This window comes from Pteropus medius, unplaced genomic scaffold, assembly GCF_902729225.1.
Source record: "Pteropus medius unplaced genomic scaffold, Ma_sr-lr_union100, whole genome shotgun sequence".
Taxonomy (NCBI): Eukaryota; Metazoa; Chordata; class Mammalia; order Chiroptera; family Pteropodidae; genus Pteropus; species Pteropus medius.
In genome coordinates, this window is record NW_024349801.1 from 999,645 (window position 1) to 1,017,387 (window position 17,743).

Here is a 17,743-nt window from a genome sequence, read left to right on the forward strand (position 1 = left end):
CATTTCCCAAAACATGAAAATAAACTGAAGGATCATAGGAAAAAAGTATCTAAATGGCATCTTCCCTCGAAACAAATCAGCTTTTTGGACTCGATATTTATGAATTCATTTCTATAGACACTCTATGGCATCATGTAAATGAAGACTATATACATGCCACAAATTTTAAGGGAAACACCTTATTTGACATTCCTGTCTTAACTAATTTCCTACCTCTGTAAATGCAACCCACACAATGAGGCATTAGGTATGTGAGTGGGAACTGTCAGTTAGTGCTTCCTCTATTCTAATTTACATTTTTAAATTAGACCAGGTGACAAAGAATATAACTAAAGAGGTACTCCATATTCAGAGAAAACTACATTCCTATCCATTAAGGGAAATCTAGACTTGGACAAAAGCACCCCTGCTTGTCCCCCACCCCCACTTCACCCCTTTCCTGGGCTGAGGAGGAGACAGCAAGGTGTCTGCCTGCTCTGCAAAGCTGTTTAACATGTGGACTATCATTGTATCTAACATCATGATATTTAACATAAACCTATATAAAGAAACCCACAATGAAATAGTCATTATTCCAAAGTTTTTTTATTTCAAATTCATTGAAAGAAATAAAATTATATTAAAAAAATAGAGTAATCTCACAAACTGAGGAAAGCCAGGGACAAAAAGAACAAGTTAAGTATTTTTTCCTGAGAGGCCGGTCTAACAGCTGTAGAATGGACTTTCTCCTTCCTAGCTTTTATCAAACGAAAATTTTTTTCTTATTTCTAAGGCATCAAAAAGCACTCTGAGTGCTAAGTCGATTGTTCAGGTACGAAGTTTCAAGCCCTCTATTGGGGATTAAGAAACATCAAAGCTACGACGATTTCCTTTATTATCAAATATTAAATTGTACATACCACTTTTGTGTAAATTTGAGAATTTCACACTCGTGACTGATCATGTGACCATGTTCTGGTCATGTTTTATTAAAATCTTACTACTTCTTAGTAAGAATGTCCAAAATATCTGAGCGCGCATCCCAATAACTGAAAGGGGCCAGACACCAGGAAGAGCTGCTCTGGATCTCACTACCTGAAGCCATGACCAGTCAGAAAGCACCCATCCCGGGAGACTCATATCCAACTAGAAATTTATATACTAAAGCCTAATTCCTAAACCACTGGACCTGCCTGCAAAGGCAGATCAAATCCTAATGGTTCATACGTAACCTACAAAACAGAAGTTACAAAAGTCATTGAATACTTCCCAAAGCTCTAAACTTACCTATTCCCCATACTTGATTTCTGTTTTATACTAATATTTATTTATCAAACTAAAAACTTCATTTCCACTTTAGTAAGATAGTCAAGATGATGGTTAACATTTTTATTCTATGCATAAAGGGCTGCTCACGCTAAAGTTTTGATTTGCATAGGTAACAAGAAAACTTGAATGCATTTTTCCAAAAGTTCCAATTTTATGTACTGGTTTGAAATATTGAGTACACGATCCTGATGATTTCCCTAAAGTTTCTTTTCTAAGATTGGTCAATTCATATAACTGGTACCTATAAACTCCATGGAGACATCAATTTCTGAAAGATTTTTCAGTAAAAAAGATTTAAATGTCTAACACCTGATATAATAAAGATTCAAGTGATCCAATTAATTATATAACATCAATCAGCTATTAAAGATTCAGTAGGATCTGCGGGTATCTTCTAGTTATTCAAAACATCTATTACTAGTAGATCGATACTCCAGTTGAAGTAAACTGGTGTTGGACCCTAACAGAAACCTCTAGCCTGTCTCCTGGCTCTATAGGGACTTAACCCTTCTGGGACAGTGGCTCTCATGGAACATTGGGCTCCTGTTACTGGCAGAAGGGGCTCATGGCAGACTCATAGCCTAAAAATAATGGCTTTGCTGAGTTTCAGGGCACTGAGATGTCTTCTGCCCGGGAGAACACAAGACAGCACTGTTCACCAACCCAAGGGTGCAACTTGAGTTATATGTTGGTTACACTGTCCCAGGTCCTCATATGAAACAGCAATGTAGCCAAAAATGAACACGAACTTGTTAAACACAAACTTTTTAATCAGATGTGACTCAGTCTCTAGTCACCAACCCAGGCAACAAAAAAACCAAAAACAAAAAAACAAACCAAAAAAAAAAAAAAAAAAACTTCACAAAGCCAACAACTTTGAGCTACAAATGTGCTACAAGGACAATCGTAACTACGAACATTGATACAAACCAGACTAGAGATTCCCAACTTTAGTGACTGCCATTTCTTAGTCTCAACAAAACATGTCAATATCCTGAGTTCTAGCAGTATTTTTTTTCTAAAATAATTTATGAGACGTTAAAGCAAACAAATAACTAAATAGAAGCAGTGGACAAAAAGTCTGGGAGAACAGTCCACTAACTAGAAAAAGAAATGTCACAAAAATATAAAAAGATGTATTTAAGTGAAATAAATTAAAGGTTAAACCTTACACTTTCAAGTTTTCTTAAGATTATTATTTTGAGAGATGGCATGGGGTTGATGATGCATTGTTCTAATAGTTCAGATCAAACACCAAATGATCCTTCACAAGAAAGTTTCCCTTTAAAAATCATGGCCCCATTGAAGATATTTGAACAAAGGAGAAACTACCTGCTGAATTAATATTCCAAAATCTAATCAGTAGCTTATGTGATCAAACTGTTAAGATATTTTGTTTACTAACTTGGCTGTCAAAATGGTATTTTTAAAAAAATACTAGCATCTGCAGAAACTAAAATTGGTACACAGTTTCTCTAAACTATTGAGTTGGGGTTTTTTTAAGGATACAAAAAAATGCCAATCTAACAATACAAAGAAAGGTATCCAGCACTATTCTAATATGCTTTACTTTTATTTTTTAAAAAACCTATTTGCTTCCTAAATGTTAATTATATTTTTAAACCAATTGGCTGCACACTATCTTTAAAATGCAATGGGGTTTCTTTACTTAACTTGACATCACTATTCAAAAACCTCCACTTGCTGGAGAAAACAGTACTAATTATGTTAAACCAAGGTTTATGTTATACATGAAATCACTCCAAATTACAAAGTGATTATTTTCTATATCCCTAAGGATTTTTAATACATAATTTAGAATAAAATTACAGATTAACACAGATAGCATTCAACTTTTCTTAATCCAATGAACCATATTATTAAAACCAAGAACCTCCTACAGGACCTACCAGTTCCCCATTCCTTTTGTCAACCTAAAAAAGCAGCATTTCTTAGGAAGTCAGGATTTAAGAACATCAAGATCCAGGGCTTCTCCCTTTTTTTTTCCATATACCTTAAAAATTTGTTTAGCCCCACAAAAATCCACATCATTTAAAACCAGATATTCAAATTACATGGCTACCCCACAAAAATCCATATCATTTAAAACCAGATATTCAAATTACATGGCTAACATTTTTAGCTAATCAACTCTTCAGTGCTGATCCTAGAAAACAACCTTCAATGGATCTGTGAATAATGGAACAAGACAATGTTAAGCCACTGACTGATATAAAGGGTGTAAGAAGTCACACCTTTAGCCTTCAAGCCACACGCTGTGAAGTCTGGAAAGGGTGAGGTCTACTGTCCTGCACTATCAGAATTTGTCGTCTTTTCAGTGCTGCTGGGTTGCACGTTGTCTGCAAGGTTGTGCGCATGCTCAAGAAACAAATCTTTCAGTACGCTTAATTCCTTAGTCAGCAATTTAATTTTTGCTTCCAATCGTTCATTCTCTTCTTTGAGCTGATTCACTCTCTGCAGAGTATCCTGTGCTTTCTGCTTGCTTTTCAACCGGCTCTTTTTCACAGCCATGTTGTTCCTCTCTCTGCGTTGACGATACTCATCACTGTTTCGATCCATGGGTGAACTCTTTTTGCTTTGCTTGCTTGGAGGCACAGCCTTGCCTCCTCCCCCAGGGCCAGCGGGCACCAGCTGAGGAACCTGCTGTAAGCCGCTGGCATGAGCCGGAGTATGAATAACACTTATTCCGTTCACTCCTGGAGTACTACTGTTCTGCTGCGATATCTTGCTCATTTGGGCACTCTCCCTTGCCAACACAGAACGGGCAGAAATGAGGGCAAGGTGATCAATGGTTTCCACTCCACACTGCCAAGAAATCTTCACATGTACCTAGTTAAAGAATAAATTGCATTAAAATATTTAAAATGACAAGATCAAATGAGATTAAATTGCATGTAGTAACAGCAGGCCAACATTAATTGATTATGCTGAGAAGTCTACAGCAACTGCCAATCATTCCAGTGTTTCAGAAGTCTAAATCATTTCATTGAGAAAGGTAAATTAGTACAGAAGCACCATAAGGCCAAATTCAGCCCACCTGAATCCCTGAGGGCACTGCCCATCTGTGACTGTTTTCAAAAATGGAACCAAAAACAAAAGAATACCACTAATTAGGCAGCACATATGAACAGCAGCACTTGGCAATCTGCCGGAGAGAAATTTGAGATGTCTAGGTTAAACACGGAAAAGCTGAGTTCATTATGATTGAAGAGACACCTGCAATGACAAGGGGGAAAAGTTTCAATTGTTGGTTCAAGTCAAAGTAGAACGCTGCAGCAGAGTGCCCAGTTTCCAATATTCATCAGGAATACTGCACTATGATCGCAACACGTTCCTCTCCAAAATGCAGAATGAGTCACTGAAGACTTGACTTTCCTCCCGGAGCATATGGGATGTTTTGAAGAGGTGTTTTCACTTTTTATTTTTTTAATGACCACAAATGATAGTTTACAAAGATGTCCTACGTTAGTTTCTTGGATAATAAATTTAGAAGCACTGAGATAACCCAATCTGCTTTCCCATCCCACCATTCTAATACTGTTTTTTTCCTTTCTGACATAATTAAAAAACACATCTAATCAGTCAACCTAAAACCACAAGGAAAGAAACAAAAGCCCTAATGACGCATCCAAGGAAGTGCAAGTACTGGGGCTCGGGCCAGACAGAGACCCTGCGGCTGCGGTGCCTGCACCCACTTCACAGCTGCCGAAGGAGCTGAGGACATGCCAGTTCTGGAGAATAACCGTAGTGCTGCCTGTATACACGAAGCCAGTTTCAGAAACTAGTCATACTTGGATTACTATAAATTCAACTAGGTTGCTACAACTGCCTCAAGCTGTGTCAAAAGCATACCTATCGTATCATAAGGCCACTTCTAGACAAACTAAGTTCAGTGAAACATGTCCACCATGAAGTCATAGCACTCTTAAAAATTTAGAAAGCAATGTTATGAACCATGAAACCATTCTGTTCTCTTTTCACAAAACTGCTAAAACTACATCATGGAAAGAACCCGGAGCCACAATTATGAAATGCCTCAAATGAGTACATGTCACAGTTCTTAAGAAAGGCTGTTAGTAAACACCAGTAGCTTCACCCAAACCTTTAGCCAGGCATTTCTGTATAAACACTATTTGTCTGGTTTTTTTTTTTTTAATCTTTGCTTTTAAAAAGTCCATAACATTACTTTCCACTGTTTTTAAAGCCACACAGACAGCCCTAAGTTATTGGGTCATCTGTTCTCACTCCAGCATTAAGGCAAGACTGAAAGCTTCCTTCCAAGCCATGATGGATATCTACTCCAAGTCTAGCTTTGGTAATGGACACTTCACAATTTCCCTTGATAATTTATTATGTCGCCTATTTTTCCTTCCAGTTAAAAAGTGGCAGTTCAGTATTAATTTGAGCCGCCTTTAACACTAATGGTGTTAGTGGTCATCTATTTGTTGTGAAGTACACTTAAGTGTTTTACTCAATTTTTAAGAACTTGTTTAATACCTGTTCTGGGATCATCTCAACAATCATAATTGTGTTTATCTTGTTTATCTTCTTTCTTATTTTCCATATCAATTTTATTTTTAGTCTTTAAAGCTAATGTCTACAGTCAACTCAGCAATAACAATAATCCAAAGAAGTACAGACCAGGAACCAGGTCAATCCCTCTCTTGGCTCTGGCTCCCCCCATTTCACTTTGGACATATCCCTTTCTTTCTGTGGGCCCTGATTCCCATCTCTGCAAACGGGGGATGGAGAATGGTAAAATGCCTTCCCACTCTGACAATATACCCAGTATATATACTTCAGTCACTTAAAACTCTTATTAAAGGCTCCAAATTCAGTGATGTTCATGCTTGTTTTTGTACCCAAAGATAAGGACGCTTTTGCCTCAGTCTGACTCATCTTGCCAAGCAAGGTACTAGGCTGAACATAGTAGGTGAAGTTTTGAAAATGAAACTTTTGGCTTGAAAAACAGAGTAACCATCAAATTGGTAACACCGCACAAAAGGGAAACTAGGAGATAATAAAAAGAACTCCAAAAAAAAATTTTTTTTAATTCTTCAACCAAAGACAAGCCAAGAAAGTAGCTCTTAAAATGAAAAGATACCATTAAGGAAAATGAACCAAGTAAAAGGAGTCAAAGAGCTAAGTGGTCCGTAAGACTTAATCCCACTTTTCCTCTCTGGCTGTTTGAGTGTCGGCAGCCATCATCAACCATACAGTAACTATCCAGTCAGGAAGTTCATTACCAACAGACTACTTCAATGGAAACAAATGGTCTTCAACATCCTAAGGCAACAATACCTAAGACAGAAGTTCAGAAAAAATTAGCCAAAATGTACAAGACTACACCAGATGTCATCTTTGTCTTTGGTGGCAAGGCAATTGGCTTTGGCATGATTTATGATTCCTTGGATTATGCAAAGAAAAATGAACCCAAACATAGCCTTGCAAGACATGACCTGTATGAGAAGAAAAAGACATCAAGAAAACAGTGAAAGGAATGCCAAGAGCAGAATGAAGAAAGTTAGGGGGGCTGCAAAGACCAATGTTAGTGCTAACAAAAAGAAGGCACTTACACTGTTATGTGTGCTTTCTCTCTTCTACAAACATTTGAGCATCTACAACTGGCAAAAAAAAAAAAAAAAAAAAAAAAGTTTACTTCAAATCTGGATATTCAACTCTAAATGAAAGTCTGGCTCCTATATGGACAAATATCATTCCAAAGTTCAGTCTACAGGAAGCAGGGTGGCGCCTTGTTTCCTTATGTGTGAATCATTGAAGCAGGAAGCAGTAGAAAAACTGAAAGGCAATAGTATTCAAAGTGTGCTCCCTGGACCAGCGACACCATCCTTTGGGAACCTGTTTGAAGTGCAAATTCTCAGGCTGCCCCAGATCTAGAAATCAAGAGCTCTAGGAATAGGTCTGAGCAATCTTGTTTTAACAGGACCTCCAAGTGATTCTGATGACAGTGAAGTTTGAGGACCACTGCTGCTTGGGAACAGATCTTATGAAAATTAGACTAACATTTTTTAAAATTCAGATTTCTTAATTCAAGTAATACACATTCAAATCAGTAACACACTGAAAACTCAAGAGTGTTAAAATGAGTAAAACAAGATCAAATTTTTCTCAAGTTCCATTTGGGAAGATAAAGCTTTCAAGAATTTTTCTAACTTTGTCATTTTTTTTTCTTTTTCACATAAGTACAATCAGATATTCCTCCCTGGTCCCCTCAAAACAAATTTTTCACTCGAATTTCCTCAGTGAAGGTCTATACTCCAAAATGTTCATAAATGTTTCTCCCTTGCTCCAAATCTGTTCAATCACTGACTGGTATATGACAATTCTACCCACCTACCCACCCACCCCACCTACCCCCCAAATAAACCTCACATCCACCATCCCTCTCCATCCCCATGCCACAAAATTACCTCGGCTGACATCATCTCTCAGGGGTACTAGTCTTCTCTGGTTTAGCAGTGTTCCCTCCAACCACTGTCTCCAGAGCAATCTAACACTCAAACCTGGGTGTCACATCCTCTTGCTGAAAATTCTTCTGCGGCTCCCACGTACAGGATCAAATACGAGCCCCTGTTCCCTTACTCTGCACATCTCAACAATACTGAGCCGCTATCAGTCCCCTAAATAGTCGACGCTTTCTCTTTTCTTTGTGCTTCTGTCCAATTTGTTCCCCCAGTTTGTCAAAGCCAGCTCCACAGTATGTCTCCCTATAGACTAAACTAGAGGCAGGATTCTGTCCTCATCTTCCCATTCCCAGCATCTAGTGCAAAGCTGAGCATACAGTGGTGGTGCTCAAGAAATATTTGTTGAATACGGGCTCAAGAGGCTAACAGAAAACATGTATTTTTATAAATGTCACGTAAAAATGAGACTCTCTAGCATTATAACTCTTAAAACAACCACGATTAAGTCAAAAGTGTTACTAAGATATCAGGGTCCTACTACCTAAAGTTCTTGGTCTTCCTCAAAAGCGTATAGGGAAAATAAAAATACAGTTCCATTTGCAACTCTAAGTCCCCAGTCTAGACAGTGAACATCTTTCTTTTCTGGTCTTTGCTTCATTTGAGAACTTTCATTTTCTACTTAGTCCAGTTGTTTTCCAATTAATAACCTCAAGTTCTTAGGCATGTGTTGCCAGGATCTGACAACTCTGTACTACAAGTCAAATAAAGCCAGATGAGTAGTATTTCTATTTAGTTGCCACTGCTTGCTTCATGACGCAAAACAGGGGTCCATGAAGAAGGGTACACACATTCAGGGAATATGTAAGTATGAAAAGGAAATGATTTTTCATTTGTCTTTTTGTAATGTTATTTTTTACATTTGCTTTTGGTTTGATTTACAACATACAAAAAATACTATACACACATCATTTATAAATATACATTAGAAGGTCATGCTTAATTTTTTTGTTGTTTTTTTTTTTTACTGAAAGGGCTGGAAAGCCACAAAGGTAGGAGACCAATGTACCTACCAAAATAAGAATCCATGGAAAGATCCTCTCCCAAGAATGAATATGCAATAAACCTGGAATTATGGCTACCTGCATTTACTGTTACTGTGATCAGGTGAAGTTCAGCCCCAAGAGGTCCTACCTGTCTTTACCAAGAACTCACCATGTGCTGTTTAAATCCCTAGGGATGAATCTGAATCAATCTCTATCAATATCTCTCTTTCTCTCTCCATGATCACAGACAACCTTGCTCTGGAGAATTTGAAGGGTATTCTGAAAAAATGAAGTTCTGTTTCCGCCTATGTTTTTTAAGGCAGGTATTAAAAATGACCAAATCAGACAAATGTGCCCATGAGAAGCAGGAATTCACAAATTGAAAAATTCCTCAGCTCACTAGCATCCTGTAATTATTTAACCTTGTTTACAGTAAGTTCTTCTAGAAACGAAGAATCAACTTTAGGAATAGCTTACCCCAAACACTACTCAAGTGGTAATAGCTGACCAGATTTTAACTTTTAAATATCAACAATTTTTCGATGCAGAATTTCTTAATAAAGCATGCCCTTATAATTTTTTACTTTAAAAATTTCTTTGGGAGTCACATATCCTACCTAAATTAAAGGATAATCTCTTCAAATTGGGAGTGTCGGCTCGGAGACAAAACTACCAAATTTTGTGCAACCCACCAATGTTAAAACCTTTCTGAAACTGACACATTTTAAGATGCCAGATTAAGCATAAAACTCAGACAAGAGGAAAACCAACACTTAAACCTTCTGAAGAACAAAAACATACAAGCTTACTTGGGAAAACAGATTACTCTTCCCCTCAAACCTGTATTTCCATCCTCTCCATCTTAATAAGGCATCTCTTTCTAGCTTTTTTCCTTACTGTGTTCCGCCCACCAAGCTAACAAGCTCATTGCTTGCCATTCTCTTTTCTGTTCAATTCGTGGTTTCTGCACATTCACTTCGCCTATGTTCAACAGTAAATTGTAGGGTATTTCAACTATAGCTCCGTAAGTGAGCATAACAGTGTTTCTGTATCGTCGCGTATGTAAAAATTGACTGCTTTTCCTACTTTTTCACTATTCTGAACAGAATTCTCGACAACCTCACATTGAGCAGTTTTGGTGCGGCAGGAAATATCCTACATCGCACTAAAATAAGATACGGCCCACCTCCTGCTATTCTGGGAACACCCTTTATCCCCAAGGGCCAATACGAGCCTGGCTTGTCACCACTGCACATTTCACAAACAGAGGGCCGGGTTCTGGAGGGGGCGCACCTCGTCTTCCATCCCATCCCAGGAAGACGGCGAGGGGCGCCCGGGAGAGCGCGGTGGTCGGCGGGTGGCGCCGCGGGGCTGGGCGGCGGCCAGGAATGAGCTCAGACGCCCCGCCGGGTGTTGCCGGCAGGTTGCATCAGACGCCGCGCGGGGCCGCCGCCCGCGCCGCGGGCCGCGCGGGTCCTTCCAGGCCAGCCGGCCGCCTCGGGCGGGCCGGGTCTCCTCCGGCCGGGCCCGCACCCATGCGAGCAGCCGGCTACGCCGCGGCCTCCTCCTTCTCCCTCAGCTCGCCCGCGGCCTCCTTACCTGCGCCTCCAGCCCGCCCGCCCCCAGGCGGCCTCCACTCCGAGCGGCCCCGCACACGCGGCCCGACCCGACCCAGGCCTCGCAGCCTGCGAGTCAGCGAGGAGGAGCGACGGTTACGAAACCGGTAACCTCCGCCCGTGCCGCCGCCGCCGTCGCCGCCACCACCGGCTTCCCCTCCTCGCCGGGGCCGCGCGCGCTACCGCCGCTGCCACGACCAATGGGAGCGCCGGCCTGCGGGTGACGCGCCCGCCCCTCGCGACTGGCAGAGCCGCCAGCCAATCGCGGGTGTCTGGCTGCGGGAGGCGGGCACGTGGCGAAGGCGGTGGCTACGGCGCGGCGGGGCTGGCGGGCGGGGCTGGCGGGCGGGGCTGGCGGGCGGGGCGGCGGGCGGGGCTGGAGCAGACTGTATCTCGCGGCGCCGCCCGCGCAGAGCGGCGGCGGCGAGCGGCGGGCCCCCTTCCGTGAGAAAGTTTCTGTGGAAGTTGGAGAAGCGTAACTTTGTGAAGGCAACATCTGTCTTTGGAAAGCAGAATGTCCTGAGGTGATTCTTTGAATCACTGAGTTCTTTTTGGGTTTCACCACGTCGTCGGGGAGCCCCTTTGGTGTCCCTCACAGGGACGGTTTCCCGGCACGGCCCACCAGAGTCGCTTCCCGGGACGTGGGGCGCCCGGCTGACGCCAGACTGCCTACGGTCCTGCACCCCTCCACTGGAGCCTGGGCCTCACGACAGCGAAGACAACTGTAGACTTGTTGAAAAACAAATGAAGCAAAACTGTCCCAACTGTAGGATTACAGTTGATGTCACTTTGGTGAACACTGTAAGACTATAGTTCGTTGTTGGGGAAAACGAATTACCACAACTGATTACCGTGTGGTGCTTTCCAGGTGAACAAATTGGGAGATGTGATCTCAAAAAATGAATGGCAATCCAGTTTTGTTTATGTAAGTCAGGTCACATGAGAATCTGAAAGCGTCTTAAAACCAGGAAGCTGTGCACTGGCTGGAGGACAGAGCTGGGCGATAGGTTTGATTGCTTCCTCTGTAGCAATTCCTATTGTCCAACAAATATAGTCTTTGAAAGAGGAAACATGTCATGGCCCAGGCCGTGGTACCAGCTCTGCGCCTAAAACTGTTTCGAGGAATCAGAAAAGAGGTGATAAAATATTTGCAAAAAATAAAGATAAAAAATAAAAATAAACGAGCCGAAACTAAACGTAAACAATAACCGTAGAAGCACATTTGGTAGAATGACACATCATCAAAAGCAGTATGCTTCTTTCACTATGGCCCGTAGTGTTCTGAGTTGAAATTTCTGTAACCAAGATTTTAGCACTAGTAAAACAATTATATTTTGTTACAGAATCATAATATTACCCTTTTTTCTAATCAGGGTATAGGTACATTTATTAATCCTCTGATTTGCTAACCATTCTGCCAAGCTGGCCCAGAATTCTCTGTGTCTGTCAAGGCACATTCAGCAGGTCTAGTCAATACCAAGAAAACTACAGCATTTATTTCTTCTCCAGCTGAGAATTCTGCTCAGTTTACTTTTTAAATTATTTTTTTATTTTTTTATTTTTATTTATTTTTTTTTTTTTTGTGCCAACTATATGGTAAAGTGTGAGGATTTAGCAACGAACAAGACAAACACAGCCCCTGCCCACATGGGAAGTTACACTTAGAGCCAGAGACACGGACATTCAGTAATTACACAAGTTTTCTGTTACCATGCTGCAAGAAAGAAGTACAAGATGCTGTTAGAAATTATAAGAAGGGAATCAATCTGATCTGTGGGTCAGGGAAGGCCTGAAAGATGAATGGGATTTGGCTAGGTGATGCAAATGAAGTGGATGTACCATCAGAGGGAATGTCTTATCTAAAGGTCTTTCTGACAGGAGAAATTTAAGGCCAGCGTGGCTGAAGCTCAGTGTTCCAGTGCAGAATGGTGAGAAACCAGTGGCCCAAAGAAGTTTTCTAATTTTGTCCTGAGAGATGGGAAGCCTCTGAAAGACTTGCTTTTACAATAAGGAAATGAGGAAAGCCCCGTGGAGGCTCCGTCTCTGGGTTGAGGAAATACACCATTGCTTTCTTGCAAGTCACAGGGCCCCAAGCCATCATACTAAAAGAAAAACTTTCTGCATAGATCTCTGCCTTACTGATACCTAGAATACTGGGTTAAGTGCCAGTACTTGAAATGATCAAATGGCCAGAAGCAGGTCACAATGCACTAATATGGCAGGTATAGAGAAAATGGCAGAGGCACTCCTCAGAAGAAAAGAGTGTTGAGCAAACAAATCCATCAATATCCATTTCAAATATCAGATCACACTATAGTCATTCTGAGAGAGCCTTAGTCACTCTAGCTGACTGATTTGTCCTTTCCCATATGATGTAACTCCCATTCTTGAGGGAAAAATTTAAACCTCAAATTTTACTTTTGGAAGTACTGTTAAAATCATAATAGCTAAGATGCTAAGTGGTTGTATTAGGACATATCCAAATTTCATAAGTGGTTCTATGCATGAAAGAGAAAAAACGATACTGTGAATGTCAACTATAACGCACTTTTCCATGTGTCTGATTTTGTTATCCTGTGAGTTAAGCTAGACTGTCTGTGCTCTTACGAATAGTTCGTGTCTTCTGTGCACACAAGAACAGGTATATGCTGTGTGAGTACATGAAGACAGGTACAGATCATCTATGCTCATGAGACATATGCATCTATGTGCAAGGGGCTAGGTACCTATAGTCTGTGCATATAAGGATAGGTACTTGTCATCTGTGCATATAAGAGAGGGGCGTGACATCTGTGCACATCAGGAGAGGTAATCTGTATCTTCTGTGGGCCTGAGAGGGTCTTATTATATCTTCACTTCACTGAATAAACACTATTACATAATTAATGTAATGCAAATTATTCCAGTGCCTATGAAGCACAAAAGTGAAGGTAAATGAAAATATGTTGGGGTTTTTTTTTGGTTTGTTTATTTGTAATATATATGACACCAGTCTCCATCATGGCAGCTTGAAGGCCTTTGGAGACAGGACAGGGTGATGTTGGCTAGCATTTAACCTAGTTAAACCTCTGTTCCTCATCTGCAGAGAGGGTTGACCTCACAGAGTTGTTATGAAGATTAAGTAAACTGACATGAAAAAAAGCTAGCAGAGTGGCTGGCACATAGCAGGCACAAAATAATTAGTCTGTACAAAAAGAATTTACTACCTAGGACCCAGTTCTTGGGTGTAATACTGTTCTCCAATAAAATAACTGGGCGCCTTGGTGAAATGGCTGATTCTAGGACTGAGGCAGGAAATACTCAAGAAGATCCTGGAGCATCTTACAGTGCCAGAAAGTAAGGAAGTACTCAAAAAGCGAAACAGAGGTATGTGTCTTAGCTCAGGCTGCCACAACAAAATATCATAGGCTGATGGCTTAAGCAACAGAAATTTCTTATAGTTCTGGAGGCTGGCAAGTCCAAGGTCAAGTGCCAGCAAGGTAGATTTTATTCTGAGACCTCTCTTCTTGGTTTGTAGTCAGTCACCACCTCACTGTGTGCTCACATAACCTCTTCTTTGTGTGTATGCCAGGAGAGAGAGCGAGCAAGCTCTCTGGTAGCTCTTCTTATAAAGGCAGTAATCCCATCATAGGAGGGCCCTCATGCATTCATCTAAGCCTAATTACCTTCCAAAGGCCCCATTTCTAAATTCCATCCTATTTGGGATTAAGACTTCAATATATGAATAGGGAGAACACATTCAGTCCATAACAGTATACCAAAGGGTCACAGGAGCAAAATGAGCCCCCAGTGCCCAAAGAGTCCCAATGCCAATTTGAGCAGCAAAATAATGTAATATTAGATAATAACCCAAACTGTAAAATAAATATCCATGAGTCCATGCTGATACAAGGAAACGATTGAGGAGCTAAATGTCAGAAGACAGACAAATTTCCCATGCAAAAGAATTCCAAATAATTTACAAAGGTACTCCACACTCAGATGGGGAAGCATAGCTCCCCACTCTTTAAGTGTTGGCTGCATGTAGTGACTTCTTTCTGCAGAGTAGAGCATGAAAAAGAAAAATAAAGAGAAGTTTTACAGTGGAGAAATCTGACAAATACTAATACAGCCAGGTGATCAAGGTCAACATGAATAGTCATAAACCATGATTATACAAAGAGATAAAAATGATATTTGACCTCTTTGATCTTCTTCTCATGAACTCATAACCCCAGTCTAATTATGAGAAAAATACCAGACAAATTCTAAGAGAGGGGCATTCTACAAAATACCTGACCAGTAGTCCTCAAAACTGTCAATGTCATCAAAACCAAGGAAAGTCAGAGGAAGTATCACAGTCTGCAGAAGCCAAAGGAGACATGAAAACTAAATGTAATTGGTATCCTGGATGGGGTCCTGGAGCAGAAAAAGGACATTAGGTAAAAACTAAGGAAATAAAAATAAAGTATTTTGACAATGTGTCAATATTGGTTCATTAATTTTAACAAAGATAAAATACTGATGTAAGATGTTAATAATAGGGACACTGGGTGCAGGGGAAATGGGAATTCTCAATATTATTTTTTCAATATTTTACAAATCTACAATTGTTCTAAAAATTAAAATCTATTTTTTTTTTAAAAAAAAGCATTTGAGGTACATTACAGCGTTAACATTAACTTAAAACAGAACACTCTGAAACATTAACAAACCAGAGTAAACCCAGACTTCAGCCAAATTGGTAAAGAAGCTGAGCTCAGCAGAGGAGCCCTGAGCCCCAAGTTCAACCTTGACCACTAGTGGTAACTGTGACTCTGCCAGGTGAACCAATGACATGCAGAGAAATGGAGCCAGAGATCGGGGAAAGGGGGCAGGGGGCGGGCAGGACTACAGAAGCTCCTCCAGGAGGGGAAGAGAGTGGCAAAGAGGAAAGTAGAAGTGGAGGGGGCCGCGAGATAATGTGGAAGCCCAGAGAGTCATCACTGGGCTATTGAGGAAGCCCCATCCTCACGTGAAGGCCCGTACGGCAGGTCCAGGAGCCAGGTCAATCACTGGGAGCGGCAAGGCTGAGAGGAGAAGGGAATGAGAAGCTGCCCAGACAGAGGAATGTGGTTGTCCCGTTGACTCATTCCCACATTCTTTTTCATCTTTCTCAATCATTAGGTGTTTATTGAGTCCCCACTCTGTGCCAGGCACTGTGCCAAGTGCTGGCAGTCCTACGGAGCAAGACACTGGGGTTGAAGAAGTGAAGGGCTGGTGCCCATCAGATGAGGAGGAGGCCAAGGAAGTATCACCACCAGGCTGGGTGGGCTTGGGGGCCAGGATTCTTTGGCTTAGAGTCAAGAATCTTCTAGACCTTTGTCATCATTTCTCCCCTTAATGTTTTTTTCAGGTTCCTATAGTAACAATCAGGTTATGTGTGCATTTAAACTAGGATTCAGATTTGCTTGAGCTTCATGGGTGTAGCCACCAGCATCCATTCACATAAATGCTGGGGTTTGGGCTGGAAGAGGAAGGTGGGGTTTGTTTTCTTTTTCTTTGCAAAGGTTTCTGAGGGAGAAGCTGTGATTTAGAGGACATGTGCGCTTTTGTAGTCCTTACCAAAAAAAAAAAAAAAAGGGACATTTCTCCCACCTCTGTGAACAACCCATTGCTTCAGCCTGGTGGGAACTGGAGTAAATGCAGAGCGGCTTTAATGTCTCCAGGATTTGTGTTTTTGTAAACATCAGGAATTGGCCCCTTGGCAAATGGGCAGCAACTTTAAAAAGAAACAATTGAAGCAAAGGCTGTGCTAAGGGGCCTGTCCTCAAGAGACTTTGATGGTAGGAAATATTAATGGTGCAGCACATTACGGTGGGGGCTTAGGAGCTGGCTAAGAAATACTTGGTGATGGAGACTGGAGATTTGTTCTGTTACTGTTAAAGAGACCCACTGCAGCCACAGGTGGGAAGACTGCAGAGCCAAAATAGTCGATTTCCTTTCAAAAACTTCTAGCCTTATCTTGGCTAAACTATGAGTGAAGCCAAAGGTATAGCATCCAAAACAGCTTGTGAGATCAGAGTATGTCTAGGGCAGAGAGAAATGGGGGAAAGAAGTGGAGAATGATCAGGAAAGCTACAAATACCCACTAATTCTGGTATGCCGTCTGGCGGACCATTCCTTCTCAGTTCCACAGATCCAGTTCTTCCCTATTCTTTAAACCATAAATGTAACATTAAGATATATATCGTCAGGCTTTTTGCTATTGATTTGTCTCTTATACTCTATTCTCATCTCATAGAAAGGTAAGGCTCTGTCTTACACACATACTGCTGTGTCGTGTACTTATTGAGGCTTTAGAAAAAATAGCTGAGGGAATGGGAGTCTCCATCTGAATGGGGGATCTGGGGGTACACGGGGACATCCACTACAGTTTGCACTGCTCGAATCCACTTATCACTTATGATAAGTTAATCGATCTGTGAATAGCTTCTTCAGGATTTAAATGGTCTCCTTTCCTAGAGAAATATGCCAGAAAATAGCTAGTGGATGAACTAAGTTCCCATTGCTGCAGCTGACTTCACGGCCACTCTGATATTTACCACCTGCTTCCCTTACTATGCCTTCTAGATTCCCCTCACCATTGGCTAACGCCTCTCTTGGTCTAAATAGCTTACCTATTATGGTGACCCATACCTTCATCCTTGAGAAATCTATACCCTTTGTTACCATGTCCTTTTAAGGCCTTAGCCACTGCATTTGTCCATTTGCCATCAAGATTGGACATGAGATACTTCATGCAAAAGAAATACAGAAAAATAAACCAGAAACTCATGAGATTGGTTACTTACAAGGGATGGATGAAAATTGAATAAAAAGAATGGGAATGGGAATAATGTAGAAGGGGTAAGGGGGAGAGTGATACCTGTGAGTATACCTTTTTGTGTAGCTCTGACTCTGAGAACCACGCTAAGGTTTCACACACCCAAGAAATAAATAGTTAACACCAACTAGGATGTGGAAGAAACCCAACGCGAAATGCAAACAGTAAGCAATGAATGTAACCACTACAAAAGAACAATGTAACCACACTGTGGCAAAGAGAGAAACTAACCTGAGTAACTTTAGAAAATAGTATTTTGATTGGATAAGGCTAAATAGGAAAAGAACTGTATGCAAATAATATGCACTAATTGCTAAATTTTTCAAAGGGGCATGACAGCAATTCTGAAACTATTTTATTTATATGCTAAGACTGAGCAAATAAGTAAATACATTTGGATAATAAGAGCAAGTTCCTCACTGTTGAAGATAGGACTTACAAATAAGGAAAGAGGAAGACTAGAATGGATCCTGTGTGTTGGATTGG

At 41.0% G+C, this 17,743-nt stretch overlaps 1 protein-coding gene across 3 annotated transcripts; it reads right to left on the minus strand.

The window, feature by feature from the left end:
- Positions 1 to 566: 566 nt before the first annotated feature.
- Positions 567 to 10,740, minus strand: CEBPG (CCAAT enhancer binding protein gamma). 3 transcript variants are annotated; one of them, XM_039888589.1, is made up of 2 exons: positions 10,397 to 10,740; positions 567 to 4,158 (listed from the first exon to the last, which is right to left on the minus strand). In XM_039888589.1, exon 2 carries the CDS (start codon positions 4,060 to 4,062, stop codon positions 3,610 to 3,612), a length of 453 nt encoding a protein of 150 aa, XP_039744523.1. In that variant the 5' UTR covers positions 4,063 to 4,158; positions 10,397 to 10,740; the 3' UTR covers positions 567 to 3,609. The 3 variants fall into 3 exon arrangements, with proteins under 3 accessions (XP_039744523.1, XP_039744522.1, XP_039744524.1); XM_039888588.1 differs by lacking the exon at positions 10,397 to 10,740 and adding an exon at positions 10,091 to 10,208; XM_039888590.1 differs by lacking the exon at positions 10,397 to 10,740 and adding an exon at positions 6,906 to 6,928.
- Positions 10,741 to 17,743: the final 7,003 nt, after the last annotated feature.